Source organism: Podarcis muralis, chromosome 11 (genome assembly GCF_964188315.1).
Source record: "Podarcis muralis chromosome 11, rPodMur119.hap1.1, whole genome shotgun sequence".
Lineage (NCBI taxonomy): Eukaryota > Metazoa > Chordata > Lepidosauria > Squamata > Lacertidae > Podarcis > Podarcis muralis.
Window position 1 is genome coordinate 48,717,252 of NC_135665.1, and position 27,469 is coordinate 48,744,720.

The window sequence follows — 27,469 nt, forward strand, 5'->3', positions numbered from 1 at the left end:
TCTTGAAAAAAACCGTTTGGGGGGAATTCATGTTTTTCCGCACTGGACAATAAGTGGAACTCTCCTTGTGGTAGAAAAACAGCCGAGGGCATCCAACCTTATGAATAAGCACAAAGGTTTCATGTAAATATTTTTTTAAAAACTCAGATTGGGGAGGAGAAGCAGGAATTATGTGGTGTTCTTGCGACTGTTACTGACACTGAATTAGTTCTGAATTGGGTTCCTGTCCCTTTCTCTTCCCCACACAGCCTTTGTCCCTCCCACCCCACTGATTCACAACCTGACTGCCAACTTCTCAACTGACATATTGACTCTGGAGTGGTACGATGGCGGCTCAGCCTTTCCAATGGAGATGGAAGCTACTTGGCAAATTCAGATCCTGCGTAAAGATCCCATGGAAGAAGTTGCACTAGTACGTGGTCCATCTCTCTCTCTCTCTCTCTCTCTCTCTCTCTCTCTCTCTCTCTCTGTGTGTGTGTGTGGGTGGGTGTGTCTGTCTGTCTGTCTGATGGCCTACCTCTTTTTCTCAACTTTATATTCCAATGCTTTCCAAAAAATGAAGTGCCAATTGTATTGCTTGAATTCATTCTTTGTATATGTAGAGATTGTGGTTAATGTCAGATATGGGCTAGGAAGATCTGGATTCAAATCTCTCTCTCTATACACACACACACACACACACACACACACACACACACACACGAAACTCACTAGGTGATCTTGGGACAATTGTGGCCTGTCAGCCTAACCTACTTTATATGTGTGGAGAAACACACCAAACAGCATGTCAGATTCATGCTCAATTCAGTTTCATTGAATTGAGAGCTTTTTTCATACACTGCTTAGAAGTTATTGTAATTAAACTGAGTATATACATTGTTTAAATAAATAAGTAAGTAAGTAAGTAAGTAAGTAAGTAAGTAAATATCTGCAGCTTATTAGCCAGAATCTTAAACCTAATCTGAAAATAACAATAGGAAGCTGAAATGTGCAGGTTTTCTATACACACAGGCACACAGTGACATTTCTTTTACATCTTTAGGAGACCTATCACTCCAACTTAACTCGTGAGGACAGCCTTCTCCGGTGGAGCTGGAAATCCGACCTGGATTTTCAGTGCACCACACACTATGTCAAGATCCGCTGTTTTTTCCGCGAGGACACATATCCTGGGGACAAGAAGTGGAGTGAATGGAGCCAGCTCGCAAATATTCTCGGTAAGATGCTCAAAATGGGAACAAAAATTGTGAGTCCTGATCCCGATGCACAGGATCATTGGTGTGTTGAATGAATGAAGGGTGCTGCAAAATAAGTTGTTATGTTTCTATGATTCTGTGAAAACCCTCAAGCATCCCTGAGGCGAGGGCTGGTGACCTCTTCTTGCAGATTTGAGAGTGTATTGCCCTCCTTTTTCACAATGTAAATGGGTAAGCAATATTTGTTTGCCTGACCGGGTATTTCAGAACGTCTTGCTGGGTGTGGGCTCCATATTTTTGCTACTGTATTGACAAAGGACCCATTCCCTTTTCCTGAGATGAAATGAAACGACTCCTCAAACACACAATCTGTAGAGAAAACGAGGACAAAGAATGGAGTGTTTGAAAACTGCTGATTGGAAACAATTCCTTCCTCTGTCTTCTGGCACACTTTCTTCTCGTCCCTGCTGCTTACCTCAGAACAATTCCTGAGAGATTGTGGCTACAAATGTCACTCTGCTGCTGCTGCTGAACTGAACTTAAATTACCTAGAGGATGTGGTCATCTCTGTTCCTTTCTGTTTTTAGGGAATGATACGGGCTCTTACAGAGCAGTGTTTCCTGAAGACAGAGTGGTGCCAGTAGGTTCCAATATGACGTTCTGTTGTGTGTGGAAGGAAGGAGAACACCTGGACTACCTGACGTATGACATTCAGGTCTTGAATTACACTCGACTCTCCAACTGGAGCGTGTCAGGCCACGTCCAAAACGCCATACCTGGGGGTTCTGGCAGAAATGTAGTTTGTCGACTGGATGGGATTAAATATGAAGGAAGCGTTCTCTTTGCTGGCTGTAAGTATATAAACTTTCGGAATGGTCGCTTCTCTAGTGATAGCTGCAAGTAACGTCTGAATCAGGAGAGGCTGTGAAAGTTCTGGATTGGTGGTTGAATTGGAGAAGGCCCAATAAATTGCATGAATCCTGGAGACTCTTTGGGTGGGTGGTTCTTGTGTCTGGGAGATGGGCAAGCTTAGCCGTTCTGGATTGGGTTTCACTCCCTCTAAAGGAGCATGGGGATAACTTGGGGATCCTCCTGGATATACAGGTGAAACTCAAAAAATTAGAATATCATGGGAAGGTTCATTGGTTTCAGGAATTCAACTTGAATGGTGAAACTAATATATGAGATCGACTCATGACATGCAGAGTGAGATGTGCTTCTACTTCTCAGAGGTCCAATCTTGCTCAATTTGCAATCCTTGTTTTGCTGATTTCATTGAATGTTCTAATTTTCTGAGATTGTTAATTTGGGGCTTTCATCAGCTGTACACCATGATCATCACAATGATAACAAATCTAGGCTTGACATATCTCGCTTTGCATGTCATGAGTCTATCTCATATATTAGTTTCCCCTTTGAAGTTGAATTAGTGAAATAAAGGAACTTTCCCACCATTTTCTAATCTTTTGAGTTTCACCTGTATCTGTGTGACTAGAGGCCCAAGTGTCCCATGTGGCTAACAGTTCCTTTTTACCAGCATTGTCTGGTTCCCCAGCTTAGATGGGGATAGACTAGCTACTCTAGCCCATGCGCTGGCAACCTTGAGGCTAGATTACTGTAATGTGCTGCCCTTGGCTTGGTTTAGAAGGTCCAGCTGGTGCAGAATGTGGCAGACATATTGCCGGGGTGGGCATCTGGTTGGCAACATTGGACGCCATTGCTAAAACATTCACACTGGCTGCCCATCTGCTACTGAGCCAGGTTCCAAGGGCCTTGTTTTATTCTACAAAGCTCTAAACAACCGTGGCCATAGGTACTTCAGGAACCGCCTGAATCCTGATATTCCAGCTTGATCATTGAGATCATCTGCAAGAGCATTGTGAGCCATTCCCTGAGCTGGCGAGGCTCAAGTTTAACAAAAACAAGAGACGGGGCCTTTAGAGTTATTTTCTGGAATGCTTTGCCAATAGAGATTCAGCAAGTGCCTTCTGTTTCAACTTTTAAACGCCCAATGAAAATCTTTCTGCTTCAAAGAACTACACAAATTTTAGAAGGCATCTGAAGGCAGCCCTGTATCAGGACATTTTAATATGTTTTTAGGTGTGTTGGAAGCCTCCCAGAGTGGCTGGGGCAACCCAGCCAGATGGGTGGGGCATAAATTATTATTACTATTACTATTATATATTTCCATGATAGCTAGCTGGTTTCTGATTTCTTCATATGTTTTTTATTGCATGATTTTATGTGCACTTGTTGTAAACTGCTCACATTTCTTTTGTGAATAGTAGTATATAAATAAATAAGCAAATTTCAGATTTCTGTGATATCACAGAAGAGACCTTCTGACTTAAACACTAACTTCTGAAGATGAATGTTGAAAAGGGTTCAGCAAGTGTGTGCATGTATATTTTAACTGCTAACACACACCCCTCCTCCTTTCTTCTTTCCTTATAGACCCTCCCGATGTTCCTCAGAATTTTAGTTGCGAAACCAGGGACTTGAAAAAAATAACCTGCTCTTGGAAACGTGGAAGGTCCACTTGGTTATTCGGCTCAAAAAGAGGAACATATTACAGATTTTCTGAAAGGTGAATGTTAACGGTCTCCTTAAACATGGTACAGTTTGCAGACATGTCTTGTGAGATACCCTTTTATGGATAAAAAGTGCCATTTGTTTTAAACTGCTTTTTAAGTCTGCAGAATGGGCCTGGTCTAAAAACAAGAAATCTAAAATCCCAGCAGTACTGTGTGCTTGTGCAGTTCATAGTGCTATATGTACCACATATCTGGGTGGAAATTATGGGTGCTGATTCTTTTTTGCTAAGCTCAGGATCAGAAACAAATCTCAGGGAGTTAGTAATGCTCACCTTAGAGGAGAGTCGAGCATGAGAGGCCCCTGAATCCTTCTGTAGCTCAGATGCAGTTGTCATGAGAAGACTTAAGGAGGGAATCACAGGAGAACTGATTGGTTGGAACCAGTGGCCACCCCAAAAGGAGACCCAGTTAGCCCAAGGATCCTCCACAGAGAAGATGTTTGCCCTCTGGTCCAAGTTTTCCTTGCAGACGGCTATTCAAACAGTCATCCTCACAAACCAACACAGCAGCTCTCTCAAAAACACACACACCCTCCCCTCCTTGGAATAAGAATTGCCCATGGGGGTTAGATTTTGGCTACCACCATTCCCCATCTCCCACCACAAAGTAGATATTCAAAGTAATGAATAGAGGTATGGAAGTGGCTGCCAAGACCATATAACACCGGTCCTGAAAGACCTACATTGGCTCCCAGTATGTTTCCGAGCACAATTCAAAGTGTTGGTGCTGACCTTTAAAGCCCTAAACGGCCTTGGCCCAGTATACCTGAAGGAGCGTCTCCACCCCCATCGTTCAGCCCGGACACCGAGGTCCAACTCTGAGGGCCTTCTGGCAGTTCCCTCCCTGCGGGAAGTGAGGTTACAGGGAACCAGGCAGAGGGCCTTCTCGGTAGTGGCGCCCTCCCTGTGGAACGCCCTCCCATCAGATGTCAAGGAAATAAACACCCTTCTGACTTTTAGAAGGCATCTGAAAGCAGCCCTGTTTAGAGAAGTTGTTAGTGTTTGATGTTCTATCGTGTTTTTAAAATTTTGTTGGAAGCCCGCCAGATGCAATAAGCAATAAATTATTTTATTTATTTATTTATTTATTTACTTACTTACTTACTTACTTACTTACTTACTTACTTACTTACTTCTTTTCTGAACTAATGCTATGGAAATGAAGGAATGTCTTCCCATATCTGAATAAGGCACATCAGAGGTGCCAACTTGAATAAAAATTGGGGCAGCCCAAGCAAGCCTACCCTGCATAATCATTCGAAAGGCAACTTCCGTCAACTTTGAGGGACCACGGCCCCCTCAAATATTTTATTGAGGGGGGCAAAGTGACCTCAGCCCCTGGAAGTTGGCCTCTATGAGGCACATTAAGTCACCTCTTAGGTGTGCATAAGGCAGCTTCACATGTTCCCATAGCTGCTGCTTTTCTGGCTGTGTTGACCTCTCCACCCCAATCCCAACTGCTGCTTTTTCCTGGCCTTGTTCACTTGAGTGATCCTACCCCATCAGAGAACAGAAGTATGCCCTGATGACATCTAGTCAGTCAAACTTTGCTGTGCGGTAACAGCACTTAGGACAATATAAACAACAACAAAATCGTTGTGCCAAAAAATGGTTTAAAAGATAAGGCCCTCTTGGCAATGCTGGGAAGAATTCTACGAAACCTTTAGTAGTCAAAATCTAGCCACTGCTAACAAGGCCCATTGATAGTCCCTGGGGCTCAGCTAAGTTTTAATTTGGGTTTACTTAGTAAGAATGGAGGAAAGGAAAAATGAAGAGGAAGTAAATATTAAAAATATTTTGTGAGTACATTAGCTGAGCCAAGATAATTACTCTGCGTCCTTAAAAATGAAAGTAAAGATGTACTTTTTACAATTGGGGGTTTAGTTGAGAGGAACCCAGGAGTTCTAGGTTCTTTCACACTTAAATTCAACATCTTTTCATGAACGTTCCCCAATTTTCTTAAAGCTGATCTGACGTAATCTAACTATATACATCTTCAGCAAATAACAAAAGGCTTTGAATTAACTTTTTATCAAAGGTATTGCTTGGATATTGATCTTTTCCCCCCTTTAAATTTTAAATTTGCAGTGTATCTGGGATTAATGTTACACTTTTCCATAAAAAATCCAACGTAGAATATAACTATACGATTCAAGTTCTGAACAACCAGACAGTCTATAATTTCACAGTCCAAGCTTCCAATCCACTTGGTCAGTCAGCAACCTCCCTCTTAATTGATATACGTCGTAAAGGTAAGAATCTGTTTCTTGGGCTTACTGTATTTTAGAAGTTCCCATTCAGTAATCCGTGTGCAACCCTATAATGATCATTTTACAAAAAACCAGAGATATCCCATGTACATATTCAACGTTCATTATGTAGTTCTTCTCTGTCTCAGTCAGAACTAAAGCTTATTTTAACTGTTTGTTTTAACCGCTGAATTTAATCTGATCATTATAGTGGCATCCTATTCATATATTCAGGATGCAGGTGGCGCTGTGGTCCAAACTACTGAGCCTCTTGGGCTTGCCAACCAGAAGGCTGGCAGTTCAAATCCCTGTAACGGGGTGAGCTCCCATTGCTCTGTCCCAGCTCCTGCCAACCTAGCAGTTCAAAAGCACACCAGTGCAAGTAGATAAATAGGCACCACTGTGGTGAGAAGGGGAACGGCGTTTCCTTTCGTCATGGTCTTCCGTGCGCCAGTAGTGGTTTAGTCATGCTGGCCACATGACCCAGAAAACTGTCTGTGGACAAACGCCAGCTCCCTTGGCCTGGAAGCAAGATGAGCGCCACAACCCCATAGTTTCCTTTGACTGGACTTAACTGTCCAGGGGTCCTTTACCTTTTACCTTATTCATATATTCTCTAAGGCTGCCTTGAAATGGCCCTTTTAACTGGGCAGCCGAATTTGCAGACCAAAAATCAGGGCATTTCAGGCGCCTTCAGAGGTGCAGTTCAGTTGGTAGATGCCACTAGTGAAACGACCTCATCGCAAAGTGTCATTTCACTATAATGGCGTCCACCCACTGGTGGGCGCAGTGTCCTGTCCCACAAATTATGTCCTTATATGCCTTTATATTGGCCAGGCAATTGGTGGCTGCCTTCCGCCACACTCCCAACTCCAAGCCAGATGTTTTCCACCGGTGGCTAAGGCAGAGAGAAGTCAGGCAAGCAATACTGCACCAAGTGGCTTATGTGATTCTTCCGTTCCCCGTTTTATCATTGCAACAATAACCCTGTGCGTTAGGCTGGGCTTGAGAGACTGAATGACTCAAGGTCAACTAGCAAGTTTCATGACTCGGTGGGGATTTGAACAAGGGTGGATTTAATTTAAATCAAATAGATTTAAATCACTAGGCAGTAAGACTTGATTTAAGTCATTTTTTATAGAAAGACTCATTCTTGCTAATCTTAATGTTGACAACCAGATGAAGGTTTCATTTTTGGAATAATAAATTTTCAGAGCAGTTTTTACAGTTATGTAAAAAATTACTGATTTGGTTATACTATTAGAAATATATAGAATGATAATTATGGGATTTTTGTGAGGTTTAACAAGTTCACTGTTTTTCTGCTGTGCTTTATTGGAAGGAGAAAATAATCATTTCCTTAATAACAATTTAAACAATTTATTTAACCAAAACAATAACATTATAGCATATGTATCCATGTTTGTTAACTGATGTGGTTAACCCATTTTTTTAAAACCCCTTAGACTGAGTTTTAGCACACATGAAAAACTATTAAAAAAAACAAATTTTCCTTATTTCCTGATGTATAGCCTTTGGACTATAATGTAACTTAAATAGAAAATTATCTTTAGAATTTTTTCCCCTCCAAAAACATTTGATTTTAAAAATCCAATTTAAATTTTAAAAAAATCTGATTCAGATTAAAAAATCTGATTTTTTTGGTCTATTTTTTTTAAAAAAATCATTCATTTTTATCCACCCTGATTTGAACCCTAGTGTCCCAAGTCCTCATCCAAAACTCTAAACCACTACACCACACTGGCTCTCCTTTAGCCCACCTTTCTGTACTGCACCTAGCACATGTTTGGTATGAAATAAAAACAAGGGTTTGTTTTTAACACTTCGCATTCCCCCCCCCCAGTTCATCCAAGACCACCTTCTCAGTTCACTGTGAGGAACGAAAACCCAACTAATGTCACTTTGTCATGGCACTTGGATGGCAATTTTAAGCAAATCAAGCTGCAGTGTCAGGTTCAAGTTATTTGCGGGGGAAAACAGGTAGGTGTTTTCTGGTTTGCCTTGTACATCAATGGCGTTTTATGATAACTGGGTTGTGGGGTTTTGTTGTTGTTGTTTTTACAAATTTTTAAGCCGCTTCGCAGCCTAACACAAGCCAAAGCAGTGTGCAGCAATGTGAAATGTAAGATAAAGTAGAAAACCTAAAATCAGTCAAAACCTAGAGACCAGCCTGTTCCAGTGTTGCCTCTGTCGCGAATTCCTCGCGGCGCTTTTAGCAGAATGCTCAGAGTCCCAGGTTCTTTAGTGCAGTATTTATTGTTGTGAGCTAAATATATATACAAATATCTACAGAAGCAGTTCATATAATCAGACAGAGTACCTGCACCTTGAGGCAAAAGAAGCCTCCATACTCATCTACACCAACACCATTACTATTGGACAGGCTTTACTTTTAAACCGGTGACAGCCAATCACATTACTGCTGAGTCATTCTGACCCAGCACTTCTACAGAGAGTATTGCATCAGCCTGTTGCAAACTGAAGCCTGCAGACTTACTTACACAGCATCCTGTGAATCCCAACAGCCTCTTACTGCTGGGTACCTATTGGCTGGGAAAGACCCGTGCAGGATCCATGCCCATGTAATAGCATTCATCATTTGCAGGAAGCCCACAATTGTGGGATTGAACGCTAGAGGGAAGGCAGTTTACCACATTGCTGCATTATATAAGAAATAAGCCTATAAGCTTCATGGGTCCAGAATCTATTCTGAACTCGTCTTGCTGCAACCTCCCTCCTTCCACTTTTTTGTTCAGTCTAAAGAACAATGTATAGAAATGATAACCGTACTTGAAGCAGTAATGTTAATAGTGATTTATAACAGCCCAGTACTTTTTGTCATGAAGAAATTTCATTTGTTTGTTTAAGGAGAAAAAGACCCTGAATGTGTTGCTGGATGGTGCAGAAAACTCCTTTTACACAACCTCCGTGAGCAAGTTGCGTCCCTACACAACATACACTTTCAAAGTTCGCTGCTCAGCTGCTCCGCCCCTCTTCTGGAAGTGGAGCGACTGGGTCGAGAAAACGCAGCACACAACTCTGCAAGCCCGTAAGTTTATTGCATAATGGGAGAATCCACGGCCCTCCAGATGTTGCGGAAGTGACATGTCCCATCAGGGATGGAGGGAGCCGGAGTCCAACAACATCTGGATCCCTGGAGTAATGGAACATTCTGAAGTATAGGCTTCATCAGTCCTCTTAATGAGTTGGGAAAAGTGAGCAAGAAGCTTTGGGAAGACCGTTCAAAATCTGTTCCTTAATGAAAACACACCTGGAATATACAAGTGTGAATTTTCAGATTACAAATACCTGCCCCCAGAGCTTCATTTTTTCTTCTTTTTGTGCATTTTATAGCTTATAAAACCATAGCTCCATTGCAAGCTATCTTCATCGGTCCGTTCTAAGAATTACAAAACTAACAGTTGCGTAATAAACTTACCGGAACCAATTAAAATGTTACAAAGCAGTGAGCAAGCCTTTGAGTTCATCATAACACTTTTTTTCTACACCCACCCTACAACCCCATGGGCAACCTTCCTTCAAAGGAAACCCCAAACAATTAGGGATGCTTACAAGTTGCTAAAAATGCTAAAAAACAAACAAACAGGGGTCTCTATGACATTTGGGGTGAAGAAAACCCGGGAGACAACAGCCTGACCGGGCGCCATGACACAGTGTCCAGATTAGATAGCATTCTGCTCACACAAGGTTTGATACCCTTGGTTGAATCAACAAACATAGGTAGCATTAAAATCACAGATCATGCCCCAGTGGAAGTTACCCTTAAAATAGGAGAAGAAACACAAACCACCCCATCATGGTCCTTCAGTCCCATTCTAACCACAAATAAACAAATTGGAGAGAGTCTCACAAAAACTCTCAAACTACTTCAAAGAAAATGATAAAGACAATATAACCCCCCCCCCCTTCCTATGGGATGCAATGAAAGTGGTCACCAGAGGAGCTTGCATAAAAGAGAAAGCATCCCTTAAAAAACAAACCACCTCAAAAATTAGCAAGATAGAACAAGACATCATGGCCCTCTCATCATGCTACAAACAGGAGCTAAAAAACCTTAAACTTATAGAACAAAAAAGGAGGGAACTAGACTCAAAATTCTATACTCAAAATAACGCTTCTACGAGTATGGAGGGAAAAACTCCAAACTATTAGCAAACAGGTGTAGGAAAATCACTCAAAACAAGAATACATTGCATCACCAAAAAAGACGGCAACTTAACATTCTCTCCCTCAGAATTTTACTCCAGACCCCATCAGGCCCCTAAACGGCCTCGGTCCAGTATATCTGAAGGAGCGTCTCCACCCCCATCGTTCAGCCCGGACACTGAGATCCAGCGCCGAGGGCCTTCTGGCGGTTCCCTCATTGCGAGAAGTAAGGTTACAGGGAACCAGGCAGAGGGCCTTCTCGGTAGTGGCTCCTGCCCTGTGGAACGCCCTCCCAGCAGATGTCAAAGCAATAAACAACTATTTTACTTTTAAAAGTCATCTGAAGGCAGCCCTCTTTAGGGAAGTTTTTAATGTTTGATGCTGTACTGTTTTTAATATTCAGTTGGAAGCCGCCCAGAGTGGCTGGGGAAACCCAGCCAGATGGGCGGGGTATAAATAATAAATTATTATTATTATTATTATTATTAGACATGCTCAAAGCTTTTGATTGCTTAGAGTGGAAATACTTATTAGCAGTACTAACATGAAATTTGGTCCCAACTTCTTACAAACCCACAAACAAATATACTCCTGAGCCTCAGCAAAATGCAGGACTAACAATATAGACTCTAATGCCATAGCAATCCAAAGAGGCACAAAACAAGGATGCCCACTGTCTCCTTCCCTATTCATCCTGGCTCTGGAACTAGCAATCCGAATCTGAGCAGCCACAGACAAGGGAGTCGAAATAAAAGGCAGAACCTATAAATTAGGGCTCTTTGCACAGGACCTAATGGTCACAACACCAGACCCCATAAACACAGCAGCCTCCCTAATCAGAGAACTCAACATGTTTGCAATGTGGTTGGGCTTACAGGTATATTTTGCAAAATCTGAGGCTATGTGCTTCAACACCCCCCTTCATACCCAAAAAGAATTCGTCAACATCACCAAGATAAAACTTTACTGCACCATGTTCAGATACGTAGGGGTACAAATAACCAACAAATTATACCTCCACAACTACAACCCCTTGTGACAACAAATCAACAAAGACTTGAGGAAATGGAACCACTCTCTGACACAATAGCCATGCTCAAAATGATCACCCTCACAATCTGGATTCCCCCAGCCCAACTTCGCAAATGGCAGAAAAAAATATACTCATTTATCTTTTCACACACAAAAACGAGAATAAGCCCCAAATACCTGCACCTCCCTTCTTCAGAAGGAGGGTGGAGAATCCCCAACATAAAAGCATACTACATCACCAACCAAGTACGCCACATAATCCCGTATATCCTAGAAGACGAGATGAAAAAATGGGTACACCTGAAGAGAGACACAATTGAAAATACCTGCTCCTCTGCATACCCATTTCTCCTAAACAAACTAAGGAAAATCCCCACAACACGTCACACAGACCATGCTTAAAGCATGGAAAGAAGTAGGTAAACTGTCCCAACCCCATCCCCACTATTTCCCCTGGCACACCACCAACTATTTCACCATGCAGCACAAAACTTCCAGATAAAACCTGGCAAGCCAAAGGCTTACGCTGCCTAGCAGACTTCTGCAAACCCACATCAACACAAGAAATACAAGACAAACTTGGGGACACCCAAATGTCCTGGCTAACACACCACCAATTACATGCCCTCTTAAAAAAATCCATTAGTAAAGTCAGCAGCAACTAGGCCCTTGACAACCTTTGAAAACCTCCTAACAACAAAGGGACATGGCAAAGGGATGGTATCCACAATATACAAAATACTACTACAAAATCCCACAAATCCCCTCGATGCAACCAAAGAAACAATGGGGGGATGTCAATAGGCTATGAGATTAACCCCACCCAATAGACCAGAATGTGGTCTAAAACTCCCTTTAAATCCATATCGGCGAAAAGAAAAGAACTCACTCTGAAACTCACTTACAGGTGGTACCTAACACTACAGAAACTAAAGCTAATATGCCCAGGAACCTCACCAAAATGGTGGAAAGGATGCACCTCCACAGGCACATATCTCCACATATCTCCACATGTGGTGGGAATGTCCTAAAATCCAACTCTTCTAGACATCAATCATACAAGAAATATGCAAAACAACTAAGCAAAATATTAGAAGTCACCTCAGAACTAAGGGAAGATGGCCCTACTAAGCATCTTCCAAAGTAATAATGCCCACTCACATCATAAAGAGCTCATAACCCAGCTACTCTCAGCAGCCAGAAGCATCATAGCCAGACACTGGAGAGACCTGTCAGGAGTAAGCATGGACCAATGGTATCAAATAGTATGGGAAACAGCCTTATTAGAAAAACTAACCAATAAACTGAAACTGACATGGGGACAAATAGAAGACGCCTCCAGAAGACGTATGGTTCCCCTTTATCACATACCTAGCCCAACAAGACAATGAGGACCCGCCAATAGCATTCAAATCAATATGGCTAACCTGATCCAAAAACACACGCACACTCCACTGACACACAAAAACAAATTTTATTTAAGCCAGGGGTCAGCAAACATTTCAGCAGGGGGCTGGTCCACTGTCCCTCAGACCTTGTTGGGAGCCAGACTATATTTTGAAAAATAAATAAATAAATGAACAAATTCCCATGCCCAACAAAATAACCCAGAGATGCATTTTAAATAAAAGCACACATTCTATTCATGTAAAAACACCAGGCAGGCCCCACAAATAACCCAGAGGTGCGTTTTAAATAAAGGCACACATTCTTTTTTTTTATTATTAATATTTTTATTAAGTTTTCAGAAAAAAGAAAATAACCAAACATATATCAAACATAAAAGACATAACTATCAACTATATATAAAAAGAGAAAAGAAAAAAAGAAAAACACAGTTTTTCATACATATGTTCCATAACCATCTGGACTTCCTCACGTTTCCCTTTCCTGCGTTCTCGATATAAAAGTTATGTTCAGCAATTTATTACCTTCTTTCAAATCTTATGTTCTAATTCTAATATGTTATGCCTCTGGTTTTAAATAATTTCGTCAAATATTTAACTGCTTAATTTAGGCATAACTTTACTTCAAATCTCATCAAATCTTATCTTTGTATTTCAGCTTATTCTCATACATATCTCATCTAGACTGCTGTTGCCATAATCTTTCCTTTCATGCACCTTCTTAACATTCATACAATTTATATAGTTTTTGTAAATAGTCTTTAAACTAGTTTAAAGGCGCACATTCTACTCATGTAAAAACACACTGATACGCGGACCATTTGTGGGCCGGATTTAGAAGGTGATTGGGCTGGCTCTGGCCCCCAGGCCTTAGTTTGTCTACGCATGACTTAAGCCAATCAAAGACAAGCAACCACACCCTAGAGCTAGGCCACCCACAACCTCTCTCACCACCAAAGAATTACAAGCAAATAGTAAAGAGAACCCACACAAGTGATGCTGACACAAAACCCCACACTAAGTAGAAGAATAGGAGCATTGCCACCCCACTCACAATTCCCCCCTCCCCCTTTTCTTCCTAACCTAACATTGTAAAAAAAACCACAGAAAACTTTTAAAAATATATAGTGATAACTCTTTTTCCCAGTTTGGATGAGGAGGGGAGGAGAGGATTTTTGCCCCACTCTGCACTATATAATAATTACAAGAGTCGATAAGACATTGTGCAGGCTTGGATAGGTTTTGGGATAAAGAAGTATCAGCTGTTTGAGATGTTTCTTCAATGTAAGAGTGCTGGAAATTGTGAGTCTTCTTCTTAAGCAGCTGTCTCTCTTGGTCATTGTTACAATTTGGCAATTCTGTATACGTCAGCTGATAGCAACGAATATTTTCTTGAGTATAATCGAAACTCTCCTCTTTCAGCTCCAACGAGAAGTCTAGATCTCTGGAGAGAGAGAAGTCTTGATGGAGAGACTGTAAACCTCTTTTGGAAGGTATGTGTACGGCTGGTTTTGCTTTTAATTTGTCCTTAAATTACTGGCTCCCAGACAATACTGCTTGTTGCTTGCAAACTTTGCTCCTTCTGAGCCAATTCACACAACTCATTTTGCAGTGCAATATTGGCCATAAGGTGAACTTTCTCCTCCCAGTCACACGAAAAATGGTTTTGTAAAAAACAACAACCCACAATCCACGTGGTAAGATGGAAAGTTATGGTATCATTATTGCTACATTTATAGTACTGAAATTTTGTTATCTGTATGCTCTTGAATTTGTTATATGCTGCTGTTTTTATTATTGCTGCTGTTATGAAATAATTCTCGCAGTTGTTGATTTTTGAGTTCAATTGTTGTTTTGAGCCTGGGTCTTTTGTGTGTGGACACACAAATATAGTGTTGGTGGTGGTGATCCCTGAGGGGGAAATATCATCTTGTGATAATGCATACCTTTGCGAAGGTGGTGAGATGTCTTCCTCAAGAGCAGCTGTATTCTACTCTTGTTTTGTGAACTGTCTGACAGCTTTGGATAATAATAATAATAATAATAATAATAATAATAATAATAATTTTTATTTATATCCCGCCCTCCCCAGCCGAAGCCGGGCTCAGGGCGGCTAACAACAATCAAATAATCCAACATTCTAAAAACATTTCATTATAAAAATTAATTAAAATCAAATTGATGGCAACCATTAAACAAAATTCTGTGCAGATTGCCAGAGGAGGGAGTCAGGCTGCGCCCTGACCAAAGGCCTGGTGGAACAGCTCTGTCTTGCAGGCCCTGCGGAAAAATGTCAGGTCCCTCAGGGCCCTAGTCTCTTGTGACAGAGTGTTCCACCAGATTGGAGCCACAGCCGAGAAAGCCCTGGCTTTAATAATTTAGTACAGGACCAACTGTCTTGCTTGCCCCCTTTCTGTGTATTTATTTAGCCTAGGAGTGGGGAACCCGTGGCCTTCTAGATGCTGTTGGGACTACAAATCCCATCATCCCTGTCTGTTGGCCATGCTGGAAGGCCACCCCCCACCCCAGTACAGCACGCTTACTCATGTACACAGTTCCAATCACAGCATTGCCCTGGAGTGTTTTGCCTTCTGTCTCACTTCTGGTTGGGTGGCCAACCTGTGACCTTGCAGGTCTTAGACTACAGCTCCCATCATCCTTTAACCTTGGCCCTTCTGGCTGGGGCTTCTGGGGATTGGGAGCCCAACAGCATGTGTCCAGCATTTTGAGGTCTGCAGGCCACACAGACTGCTGCAGTACATCCACTTTCATTGGATTTGACAGATTATGTGCAAAACAAAGTTTTACTCCCTCTCTCCCAACGATCTGCCACACTTTTGCATGACCAAGAAAGCATCTCCTGGGAGGGACTATGCAGGCAAAATGGGCAGACTTGAACCTCAAGCTTTGGCAAGTTTGTGGTTGCCACATGTGGCGGCATTTCTAAGTGTGCCCCTTTTAGCTACTCCCGTATCAGTTAATGCCAACTCGCCCTGTGGGGAAAAGTTAAGCAAAGCATTCTCTTAACCTGTAGGAGATAGAGTGACCAAGTTTGGAAATTACCTGCTCTTGCCTTCCATATAGCACATGAAAATAGCAGCACCTTATATTGCTTCCATCCCTAGCAAATGTCTGAGCATACTGCCTGGGAGCCAGCCGTAGGACTCAGGAGAGCCAGTGTGGTGTAGTGGTTAAGAGCGGTAGACTCGTAATCTGGTGAACTGGGTTCGCTTCCCCGCTCCTCCACATGCAGCTGCTGGGTGACCTTGGGCCAGTCACACTTCTCTGAAGTCTCTCAGCCCCACTCACCTCACAGAGTGTTTGTTGTGAGGGAGGAAGGGAAAGGAGAATGTTAGCCGCTTTGAGACTCCTTCGGGTAGTGATAAAGCGGGATATCAAATCCAAACTCTCTCTCTCAGGATAAATGCCCTCTTGGTCGTGTCTCCTTGCTATTGTATTTGGAGAAGGGTTGTAGATCAGTGTTAGAGCATCTGCTTTCCATGCAGAAAGTCCAGATTCAATCTCTGACATCTCCAGGACATGCCTCCTGTCTGAAACCCTGGAAAGCCTCTGCCAGTCAGTGCAGACAAAACTGGATGGACCAATGGTCTGGCTCTGTAGGAGGCAGCTTTCTACCAGCCTTTCTTTGATGGCCGGTTTGCTAGAAATATATAAATGGGTTGCCCAGCAGTCAGCGGGTAAACTGCAACGAGGCCCAGCTTATGGGGCTGTTTTAGGTACCTTTCTGAAAGTGGCATTGTGAAAGCATGCTTTTCTTGCATACTTCCTTTTCTATTTCCCTTCAACCTGCTCTCTCTCTTGTTTGTTCTTTTTACAACAGCCACTACCCGTTTCCGACACAAATGGGTTGATAGAGGCTTACGAAGTGTCTTGGTCCCTACCAGAGGGCTCCACTTACAACAAGTCGGTTTCTGCACCTGCCAGCAACACCTCAATAAAGCTTGGGGAAAATGATTGTGCATTCTCGGTGGTGGCAAAAAACAAGGCTGGCCACTCTCCTCCTTCTCAGATAAACAGTGCAGATATTCCAGTCAGTAAGTATGAGATAAAACTCTTTGTCAATTGTGGTTTCTATCTGTATACCCCATTTGGGGGGTGTGTGTGCATGAAATGTGTGTACTTTGTGTACCTATTTCCTAATACAGTGGTACCTCGGGTTACATATGCTTCAGGTTACATATGCTTCAGGCTACAGACTCCGCTAACCCAGAAATAGTACCTCAGGTTAAGAACTTTGCTTCAGGATGAGAACAGAAATCATGCTCCGGTGGTGCAGTAGCAGCAGGAGGCCCCATTAGCTAAAGTGGTGCTTCAGGTTAAGAACAGTTTCAGGTTCAGAACGGACCTCCAGAACGAATTAAGTACTTAACCTGAGGTACCACTGCATACTGTTAGATTTTGATGGATTGTTGAATGATGCTTTGTTTGATATAAATTGTTTTAAAGTTATTGTGACTTTTTGTATTGGATCAAACTGTTACTGTTTCATGGTTTTATTGTGTTTTAATATGCGTCGGAAGCCGCCAATTGGGATGGGGTAATACGCCAGAGAAGAATATGTGGTTGAAATTTATACGTAGGCCCTTACGCCCCATCTGAAATATACATTTAAAGCAATGAAGAAGCCTGGGAACTGTAGTTTAAGGATCCTAAGCTGCGAGGAGCTCCCCTCAGTTCCTTCCCAGAACCACAGTTCCCAGAGTGGTTTTTAACAGTCAATTCTGAAATTTGCAGCTTCATGAGGGAAATAGTGGTCTCCAAACAACTTTCAGCGCTCTTGAACTACAGTTCCCAGGAGTCTTCGGGAAAAGCCATGGCTGTTTAAAGTGGTATAATACTGCTTTAAATTTATAGTGCAGGTGGGGCCTTAGTTGTATTTGTTTATTGGTTCTAGGGTAGGGCTGAAAAGGTTTGGACTTGCTGGTATAACTGAGTATGATCCAAGATACGCAGTCTTCATGCTGTTCAAGATTTCAGGGTTACTTTTTTTGTTGCTCACGCTCATTGGCTGAACAAGTTGATGCAACTTTTATGGAGTTATGTAAGCACTCTTGGTGAGTAATACAGACTTGTAGGCTGCTCCAGGTCATGCACTTCTGTGGCTCTGACTGAAGCCAGCAGCTGGCAGTTCTTACGCCTCCTCAGACGCTTCTTAGAAAAGAACTTTTTGAATGACTGGATGCCTTGCTCTGCGTTACCCGCAGCACAACTCAGTTCTGAGGCATTGTGAGTCACAGATCGTAGTCATGGAGGGTGACTCATCCGGAAAGCAGCACGAGGAATAATAAGCAGGTCCTTTCAGCCTGGGCTCCATTACATTCTGCAAATATTTTGGATGCCTGGAAGAGATAATAGTGTATTTGTGTGTTCCTCACCTTGGAAAAGGATATTGTAGAGTTGGAAAAGGTTCAGAAAAGGGCAGCCAAAATTATCAGGGCGGGGGAGTGGAGCAACCGCCTCTGAGGGAGAAAAATGCAGCATTTGGGATTTCTTAGTTTAGAGAACAGTCAAGAAAGAGGTGGCATGATAGAGGTTTATAAAATTATGTATAGCATGTAGAAAGTTAATAGAGAACAGTTTTTCTCCCTCATAACACTCGTGGACATAAAATGAAGCTGAATGTTGGAAGATTCAAGACAGAAAAAAGTGTACTACTACTAATTATTATTATTTACCGTATTTTTTTGCTCTATAAGACTCACTTTTTCCCTCCAAAAAAGTAAGGGGAAATGTGTGTGCGTCTTATGGAGCGAATGCAGGCTGCACAGCTATCCCAGAAGCTAGAACAGCAAGAGGGATCGCTGCTTTCGCTGTGCAGCGATCCCTCTTGTTGTTCTGGCTTCTGAGATTCAGAATTTTTTTTCTCTTGTTTTCCTCCTCCAAAGACTAGGTGCGTCTTATGGTCTGGTGCGTCTTATAGAGCGAAAAATACGGTATACCCCACCCATCTGGCTGGGTTGCCTCGGCCACTCCGAGCGACTTCCAATGTATATAAAAACATAACCAAACACCAAACATTAAAAATCTCCTGATACATTCCTATTGCCGAATAGGAAGTGTTTGGCAAAGTTATCCAGGGCCATATCACCACAGTCAAAATAGTAGGGCAAGTTGAGATACACAAAGGAGACATACAGCTCCAGGTTGATCTGCCAGTTGATGCTAGATCTGGCACACCTGCGTAAAGAAAGCCAGGGATCGAGGCCGCAGAAATCATTTCAGTGCAGGCTCTTACATTCATCACCCTCTGATATTGCAGTGGGTTGCAGATGGCAACATTCCAATCGTAGGCCATTATTATGAGGAAGGTGAAATCGTTTGCTTCAGGTGTGTTTCCTCCTCCTCGTTCCATACATTTGGGGAGTTTCTCTCCTTGGGAGATTTCTTAGCTTCCACCTGGAATTGTGCACCTGCAATCGGCAGTTTGTTGCCAAAGTAAAACATTTCTGCATTGCATTTCTCACTCAGCAGTATTTCTCCTCTGCTTGCCCCCCCCCCCTCTTCTCTGTAGCAAGCCAGCTCAGTTCTATATTTGGTATTTGATACTGTTCCAAGCTCAGGAGCTCGTGACTTGGCAGTCGTTCACTACTAGCCCAAGCCCATATGGAGAGAAAATGTAATTATACAGTTAATGTAACCCGGAGGTGTTTTTCATGGAAGATCTATTGATTTCGTTGGCCCTGATTTCCGTTTCATGCGCTTGTATTGTGAGAGCCACAGTCCAGTTCATCCAGGCTGATTTGTCATGCTGATTTGGAGAACCTGATTTTAAGCTGCTGTATCCCAATGAACTTCTCACAGAATTTAATCCAATTATCAGCAGGTCCTCCAATGTAAACAGATTTTAGATAGACATGTATTACTGGTCTAGTGTATTAAGTGTGCTCTTAAGACTCAAAAACAGTGTCTTGCTTATCTCTCTCTCACACTGTCTTACACCGTCACTCAAAGATCAATACGATATTCCGATAAGATTTTATTAGATATTTTGTGAGGAAAGATAAAGCTTAAATCTTTCTAAGATGTGCTGGCATGCAAAACAGAGGCTCCTGGTTAAGTCAATCAGTCCATTGACCAAGATTTCTGGAGGTGCTCCAAACTGAATAGCAAAGCTTAGACTGAGATTACAGAGATCCCAGGAACTGGTCTCTCTTAAATTCTGCTTGTCTTCAAGAGTGCATGATGCTGCACCTCCCATTACTGCCAGATGTGTCCAGCTTTCCTTCTGTGGTTGTCTAAAAAGACAAAAGGGACTCCGTGGTAGTGGCAGCCACCCTGTGGAACAGCCTCCCATCAGTTGCCAAGGAGATAAATAACTACACAACTTTTAGCAGACATCTGAAGGGCAGCCCTGTATAGGGAAGTTTTTAACGTTTGATTTTTTATTATGCTTTATATTTGTTGGAAGCTGCCCAGAGTGGCTGGGGAACCCAATCAAGATGGGCAGGGTACAAATATTATTATTATTATTATTATTATTAATGGGTTAACTGGGAGAAGGAAATAAATAATCTTTATGAGGAAGGATGAATGAAGTCGGGAGGACCTGAGTTAAGCATTGTTTGGATTTGTTTCTCTTTAACGAGAGCAGTTGGACCAATTAGGTTCTTTTTGAAAAATATTTTTATTAGGAATTTCAACATAACAATTTATCAAAAACATGTCATCCTCATTCCCCCCCCCCATTTTACCCACCCCCTCCCTAAAAGAAAAACCCACTCAGACTTCCCTCAGCTCCTCTCTCTGTTTTTTCAGCATGTGTTATTCTCTGCATATTATAAAATTGTACAGATCCTTAATTTATCTATCTATATGTTACCAATGATAAATTTGTGTATGTTAATTCTGGACCAGTTAGGTTCTTTTGCATTTTTATATGTGTAGTTTTATTGCATGTGTCTTCAAACAAATTTTTTTTGGGGGGGGAATAGGGAAGGCATTATGAAATGCATTAAGAAGGCCCCAGGGACTAACCTTTGACATTATCAATGTTGCAGGCGATGCCCCAACAGAGATCGGAGTTGCCAAAGGAGATGGCGTTTACGTCGCTTGGGAGCTTGACCCCAACGTCACCTGTGGCTATACTGTGAGGTGGCGTCAGGGGCCTGAGCCCAGTGCTGCTGTGAGCTGGGAAACGTTTCCATCAGACGTGTCAGATGCTGTGATCAAATCTGGTAGGAAATAACTGCTTAACATTTGTTTCTGCAAAGAACTGTGCTTGCATGTGGGAGTGAGAATCACCATGATTTAGGGACAGGGCATGTGTTTGGGACTCTGCTGTTTTTGAGCAAGAGAGTTTGCATTTCAAGCTGCCATAGCTAGAGCTTCTTCCTGACCACCCCCCTCCATGATTTTCTGTTTTCTGTATTCTTATGTTGAGATAGAAATTACCCTTTTAATGGTAGCTCGCTTGTAAAGTTTGGGTACTTCTCCACATTTGTCTCAGGAGAGCATTTTTGTTCTCCAAATGGAGTTTATTCCTTGGCTGCAATTTTTATCTTTTCTTTTCTTTAAAATTTGCTTATTTATGTAAAATATTGATAAACCACGCTTTCATGAAAAAATATCAGCATATGGTATGCAATCAAAGAAACACGGTAAAAAGAAATTTAAAATGCCAGATGTATCTGTAGAATCTGGTTGGCAAAAGCATATTAGGTTTGAAAGCCCTGTCTGAGCAGTACAGTTTTTAGAAGAGATGTAGAAATGATTAGGGATGATTCCTGCCAAACTTCTGGAGGCAAGCAGTTCCACAGAACAGGGCCTGCCACACCTTGTTCAAAGCTTGGCATCTCTGGTTGGTTTAAACTCAAGCAATCCAGGATCAATCTAATCATAGTTCAGACTTGGGGCCAGATGGACAGGCAACTCTGTGGAACTTGAATGCAGAAGTCAAAGCTGCCACTCTCCTTGTGACTGCTACAGAGGCTGAGGTTGGGTGTGTGCAAGTCTCATGCATGTAATTCTAAAAACTGTGGTTTGGCTTTGCATTTGCAAATGGTCTGTGTGTCTTTAGAGCTGCTTCTGAACTTTAGTGTGTGGTTGGTGGAGATGTTAAGAGCCTGTATCTGAAGGTCAAGGTCAGTTTGTAAATAAGCATTGTATCATCATGCTGCCATCCATTCACCTGAGGCTTGCTTTTTAGGCTTTAGGTGAGTGAAATTGGTATTATGATGGTGATGGATACCCAGGCATTAAATAAATGACACATTGGATAGATTTGGCCAGCCAGGAAATATTGGAGTCACTTAAAGGCTTGTTGCATAGAAGTGGATATTGATCATATTTATTACAACTGCCCCAAGGTTGGAATCTTTGGGAGCATGAAGCTTGATAGAATGAAGAATATGATGGGTTGGGATTTACCTTTGAATCCCTTGGTGGAAAATCACTTTATTGTGAAACGGACACATTTTGCAATGTATCAAAACATTAAAGTCATAGTAGGGTTGTTGCAAATAAATTATAATTTACTTGCTAGTGCCTGATAAAATAATATAAATAATACAAGAAGCAACTCTCAGATTTGATTTGGGGAAACTGAGACACATTATTTTCATGGTTTTAAGAGTTGAATTGTGGCCAGATTTAGCCATAAAAGAGCAACTCCCTGCTTGTAAAGGATTGAATGCCTCTATTCTCAGAATGTAGTGTACTGTAAAATAAGATATTTAATGATTATTTTATCCCACAGATCTCTTTCAGCCAGGAATCAGATACAGATTTTCTGTCCATGGCTGCAAAGACAATGGATATCAACTACTGAAGTATATAAATGGCTACACACAAGAGCTGCGTAAGTGCCTTTAATTTTGCTAATTCAGATGCAAGAGAAAATGTGTTGACACTTCTAGGGTTTATTGAACCGAAAGAAAAGAGGGAAATAGGGACAGACTGAAAGTGCATTATCTTTGCCAATTATCTTAGGAAGGTTCATAGCCTAGTTTTGGATCGAGACCAACAAGGTGAGTTAGTCAATTGTGTAAATATATCCTAAGGTGGGTTGCACCAGCAGGATTGCAACTGTCAATATCAGTCTCTCTCCATTTCTAATTCCACCCCCCACCCCCGCAGTCTTAAATTTCTGCAACGTTCCACATTTCTGCAACAATTTGCATTACACAAACTTAACGAAAATCTGTACACATTTCTGTTAACCAGCTCCTTTCTGCAATCCGTTTTGACTACTATTCACATTTTTGCAGTCAAATTTCCCTAATAATATGCATTTTTCTCCAATATATGCAGTTCTATGAACATTTTCCCCTAAAATGTACAGGGTTCAAATGTGTCTGAAATAACCTTGGGTGTCCATTACCACGTCAGTTGTTTCTGGATTGCATTCCTGTTCCCTTTGTTACTTGCATGATATAGTCACCTGCTGAAGATGGTCCAATGGCATATCTTCCTGTCTAGAGCATAAGTAGGAAGAATGCTCTTGCACCCCAGGTCCTACTTTCAGGCTTCCCATTGGCATCTGGTTAGCCACCGTGAGAACAAGATGCTGGATAACATGGACCTGTAATTTGATCTAGCAGTCTTGCATTTATGTTGGGGTAGCCAGTGTGATGGCCTCCAGGAGTTGGACTACAGCTCTCGTCAGCCCCAGCCTGGATGGCCAGTGATGAGGGAAGATAGTCAAGGGGCTGTCAGGAATGCAGGCTCATCCACAGGTCAGGAAAAGGACTCAAGACACAAAAATGGAATCGGTTTTTCTTCACAAAAGTCAAAACACAACAGAGTTCATGTAGGCTAATCTGCCCTAGTTGATGATGTTGCTGGGACTGGCATCTGGCCTTTCCTTTCCTTTCCAGTAGTCTCTCTCTCTCCCTGACTCCTCCTCCCAAGCAGACATAAACTATGGCAAGATGGAGGAATCTCCCTCTAGGCCTGTCTGGCTTGTTCCTCAGTAGCATGCAAGGCTCTCCGTGATCTGAGTGTCAGTGGAGGCGGAGAGCTAGCTGAAGGACTGCCCAGCTGTTGGGCAACTGAAGCAGCATGACCCTAGATACCTAGCCTGGAACGGGTTTCTTCTTCTGACCCCCTGTGTTCACTCAAACCTCCTGCTTCTGTCACATCTGATCCAAACACAGTAAATTTTGCTTGGTAAATGAATAAATGCTTAAGTCAAAAAAGAACTTAGCATATGAAGTTGAATGTTTCTAAATATATCAAAACTGTGAGAGAGAATTTACTGAGGAAGCCCAAGACTCTTCATGGGCGAAACAGGTGACAAACGCCAGCACCCTGTCTAACTCTTGTGCGTAACATCACCAACACTTCGTTTGATCAGACTTACCTTTGTTGATATCTACAGGAGCCTGGCTAGAGGAACTTTAAAGACTGAATCTTCCTTATGGATACAATTTAAATGAGTTTTCTGTTTGTGGCTTCAGTAGTAGATCTTGAACACAGCTCTCTCAGTTTTGGGATTATTAATATAAGATTTAGAACGTAGAATGGTTTGGTAGCGTTTTGTGTGCCGCTTATGTGCTGCTTACTTTATACTGGTCTGTCACCTCCCAGCTTGTCCCTCTTCAGACTGGTCCTCAGTGTCCCACCAACACTGCCCTGGGTCTAAGTCTTCTTCCTCTGTGCCATCCCTTGGGTGGGTGGGTAGGAGTTCTTGGGCTGGCATCTCAACACCACACAATGTCATCCAGCCAGTCCCAGACATAGAGGTTGTAGACCCCTAGGTTCAACAAAGCCTCTACAGTAATGTTTGCATGTCACATATCTTTTTGTCAAAACACACCTATCTCGGGTTTGTTTAAAAAAATGTTTCCCCTTCCTTCTTGCTTTCCATCTAGAACCGAGCGCTGCGCCAGTTTTCAAAGTGGAGCGTGCCACCTCAGATTCCATCATCATAAGATGGGAGAACATGTCTGTCAAAGACTGCCGGGGCTTTTTAAAAGGTTACCTGCTTCACTTTGGGAAAGGCGACGAAAGCACCACAAAGCCGAAAGCTTTTGAGTCAGGTAAATGATGCGTTTTTGACTGTCTCTCACCACTGGCCAAATGCGCTTCATTAGAAATCTCATTTCAGGCAAGGCAGCAAAGTTGGGTGGCATTCATTGGCAAAGTAAGGAGGCAGAAAAATGCAAAAAGGGGGGGGGACAGGTTAATAGCTCGGCTATCAATAAACCCTTTCATGGTTCAAGTTGCAAGAAAGGTGATTCTGAGGAAGAACTTTCTGACAGGAAGAGCTGTTCGACAGTGGAATAGTCTCCCTCAGGAGACAGTGGACTCTCCTTCCTTGCAGGTTTTTAAGCAGAGGTTGGATGGCTATCTGTCATACAGTGGTACCTCGGGTTAAGTACTTAATTCGTTCCGGAGGTCCGTTCTTAACCTGAAACTGTTCTTAACCTGAAGCACCACTTTAGCTAATGGGGCCTCCTGCTGCCGCTGCACCGCCGGAGCACGATTTCTGTTCTCATCCTGAAGCAAAGTTCTTAACCTGAAGCACTATTTCTGGGTTAGTGGAGTCTGTAACCTGAAGCGTATGTAACCTGAAGCATATGTAACCCCTAGGTGCCACTGTATACGATCTAGTTAAGATTTGGTTGGACTAGATGATCCTCAGGATCCCTTCCAACTCGACCATCTGTGATTTTTAGCCCCGCTGCAAGGTTTGCGAGTGCTTCATCATGAGAGGCAGTGCTGTCACATTTATTATCTTAGTTGCCGTGCCAGTTGCACTGCCAAATCCAAACATGATGATGGTGCTCAATATGATCAAGTTATAAGAGTTCAGCAGGGTATGTCTGGTTTTGGCAGCGTAACCATGCCAAATGTAACTTGTACTCTGGTCTTTGTGTTCTAGTTCAGGTGGCTATAAATCACCAGTTTTTGAATGCATCCTGTAGCTTAGGGATACAGTATATCTGGTCAGAAGATCAAGCAATAGATGAAATGAAAGACTTTTGCCTGAGACCCTAGAAAGTACATAATGCTGGACTAGCTTGATGGATCAACACTCTGACCTGATATAAGGTAGCTCCCCATGCTCTGACCAAGCTCTGATGTGACTATAATATGGCACTCTCAAACAAAAAGCAAAGTTTTTAAATATAAAAATAATTTGGCAGATGGAAGAGAAAACTTGTGAGTGCAATCAAAACACCAATAAATCTGTATTCCTGTTGGCAGTGTTCAGACCCAACACTAAGCCATGGTTTGATTGGTTTTATACATCTGAACCTGCCCTGGCCAGCTAGCTATGGTTTGTTTTAGGGCAACAAACTATGCTCTGATGCTATGGTGTGACATTAGCTAGTGAATATTTTCTTCTGTTAACCCAGGTTTGCCATTACACCCGAAACTTCTTTCTTGTCTTAATCCTAGCTTGTTGTAGTATGTTGCACTCAACTACAGAGTTAATAGGGAAAAAAACCTGCTGTTCTCACTGTCATTTCCCCCAGAACTTGCTCTCTGGTCTCATTCTGCCCGGAAACACTGATAATCTTGTCTGCCTGCATAGCTCAGTAGCAGCCTTGCAATGGGAATAATATTTAAAGGGACCTTAGGACAGCTTAATTGCATCTTTCCAGGAATACTTGTTGAAAACACAGCTTTGCTCTCGGCAACATGCCCCCTCCCCCACCAACTGACACAATATCACAGAGACCTTGAAAGGATGTGCACAATACTGATCTTTGACCTTCACACTTTAAGTCATTTTATGTTACTGGGAAAGTCACTTTCTTGGCTTAGCCGTCTTTAACACCTTGCTGACCAAAATGTGACCCTGGAACTTGGTGTGGGGTGGAGGGTTCAAACATAGCCATTAGGGCTAGGATCCACTGAAGGCTATAAAGGTAAAGGTAAAGGGACCCCTGACCATTAGGTCCAGTCGTGGCCGCCTCTGGGGTTGCAGCGCTCATCTCGCTTTATTGACCAAGGGAGCCGGTGTACAGCTTCCGGGTCATGTGGCCAGCATGACTAAGCTGCTTCTGGCGAACCAGAGCAGTGCACGGAAACGCCGTTTACCTTCCCGCTGGAGCGGTACCTATTTATCTACTTGCACTTTGACGTGCTTTCGAACTGCTAGGTTGGCAGGAGCAGGAACCAAGCAACAGGAGCTCACCCCGTTGTGGGGATTTGAACTGCCAACCTTCTGATTGGCAAGTCCTAGGCTCTGTGGTTTAACCCACAGCGCCACCTGCGTCCCTTTTTACTGAAAGCTATATTCTCCATTAATTTGCCGAATCCTCTTTTAAAACCACACTGCATTGGCCACCATCACTACCTCTTGCAAGAGCAGATTGCATTTTTTAAAGAATGCAGTGTGAAGAAGTGCTCTCTATTGTCTGTCCTGAATCTTCCAGCATTCAGATTTTTGAGTTGTATGGGACTCTAGCCACACAATGGCCAACACCACTTGAAAAGACAACTCAACTGGGAGGGTGTTGCTGATGCCCTGAATACTTGATCGATGTTTGTCCCCAATTATTCCCACCATTGCAATAAATGAAGCATCTCTGGTGTGCAAGTACAGAAAAGCAACCACAACCATCCCAGCTCCTGTAGAACAGGATGAGCCTGGGAACAAGAAAGAGCCACCTTTGGGATTCTGTTAGCCCTGCCCTTGATAGCTGCTTTGTGACTGAGTGTCTTATGGGAAATAAACTTATTTCTGTTTTGGAAAATACAGCTGGGAGGAATCATTCCCCACAGAGCTAGATAACAGCAGCTTGACAGCATATTTCAAGGTCAACCTATTTTGCACAGGAAGTGTCTGCTGATGGGTTCTTTTTTTTAGGGGGGGATTTTCCTGTTAGTATT

The 27,469-nt window shown here is 42.5% G+C and overlaps 1 protein-coding gene across 3 annotated transcripts in view; it reads left to right on the forward strand.

The window, feature by feature from the left end:
* The window catches only part of LIFR (LIF receptor subunit alpha), an 81,701-nt gene that overhangs the window by 45,756 nt on the left and 8,476 nt on the right, over window positions 1-27,469 (forward strand). For all 3 annotated transcript variants that reach the window (XM_028749532.2, XM_077936416.1, XM_028749533.2), the window contains exons 5-16: window positions 249-412; window positions 1,043-1,217; window positions 1,784-2,047; window positions 3,651-3,783; window positions 5,878-6,041; window positions 7,903-8,039; window positions 8,928-9,108; window positions 14,087-14,157; window positions 16,506-16,719; window positions 20,683-20,859; window positions 22,380-22,481; window positions 24,496-24,663. In XM_028749532.2, the coding sequence (XP_028605365.2) occupies window positions 249-412; window positions 1,043-1,217; window positions 1,784-2,047; window positions 3,651-3,783; window positions 5,878-6,041; window positions 7,903-8,039; window positions 8,928-9,108; window positions 14,087-14,157; window positions 16,506-16,719; window positions 20,683-20,859; window positions 22,380-22,481; window positions 24,496-24,663 (1,950 nt within the window). The remainder of the gene's footprint in view (window positions 1-248; window positions 413-1,042; window positions 1,218-1,783; window positions 2,048-3,650; window positions 3,784-5,877; window positions 6,042-7,902; window positions 8,040-8,927; window positions 9,109-14,086; window positions 14,158-16,505; window positions 16,720-20,682; window positions 20,860-22,379; window positions 22,482-24,495; window positions 24,664-27,469) is intronic.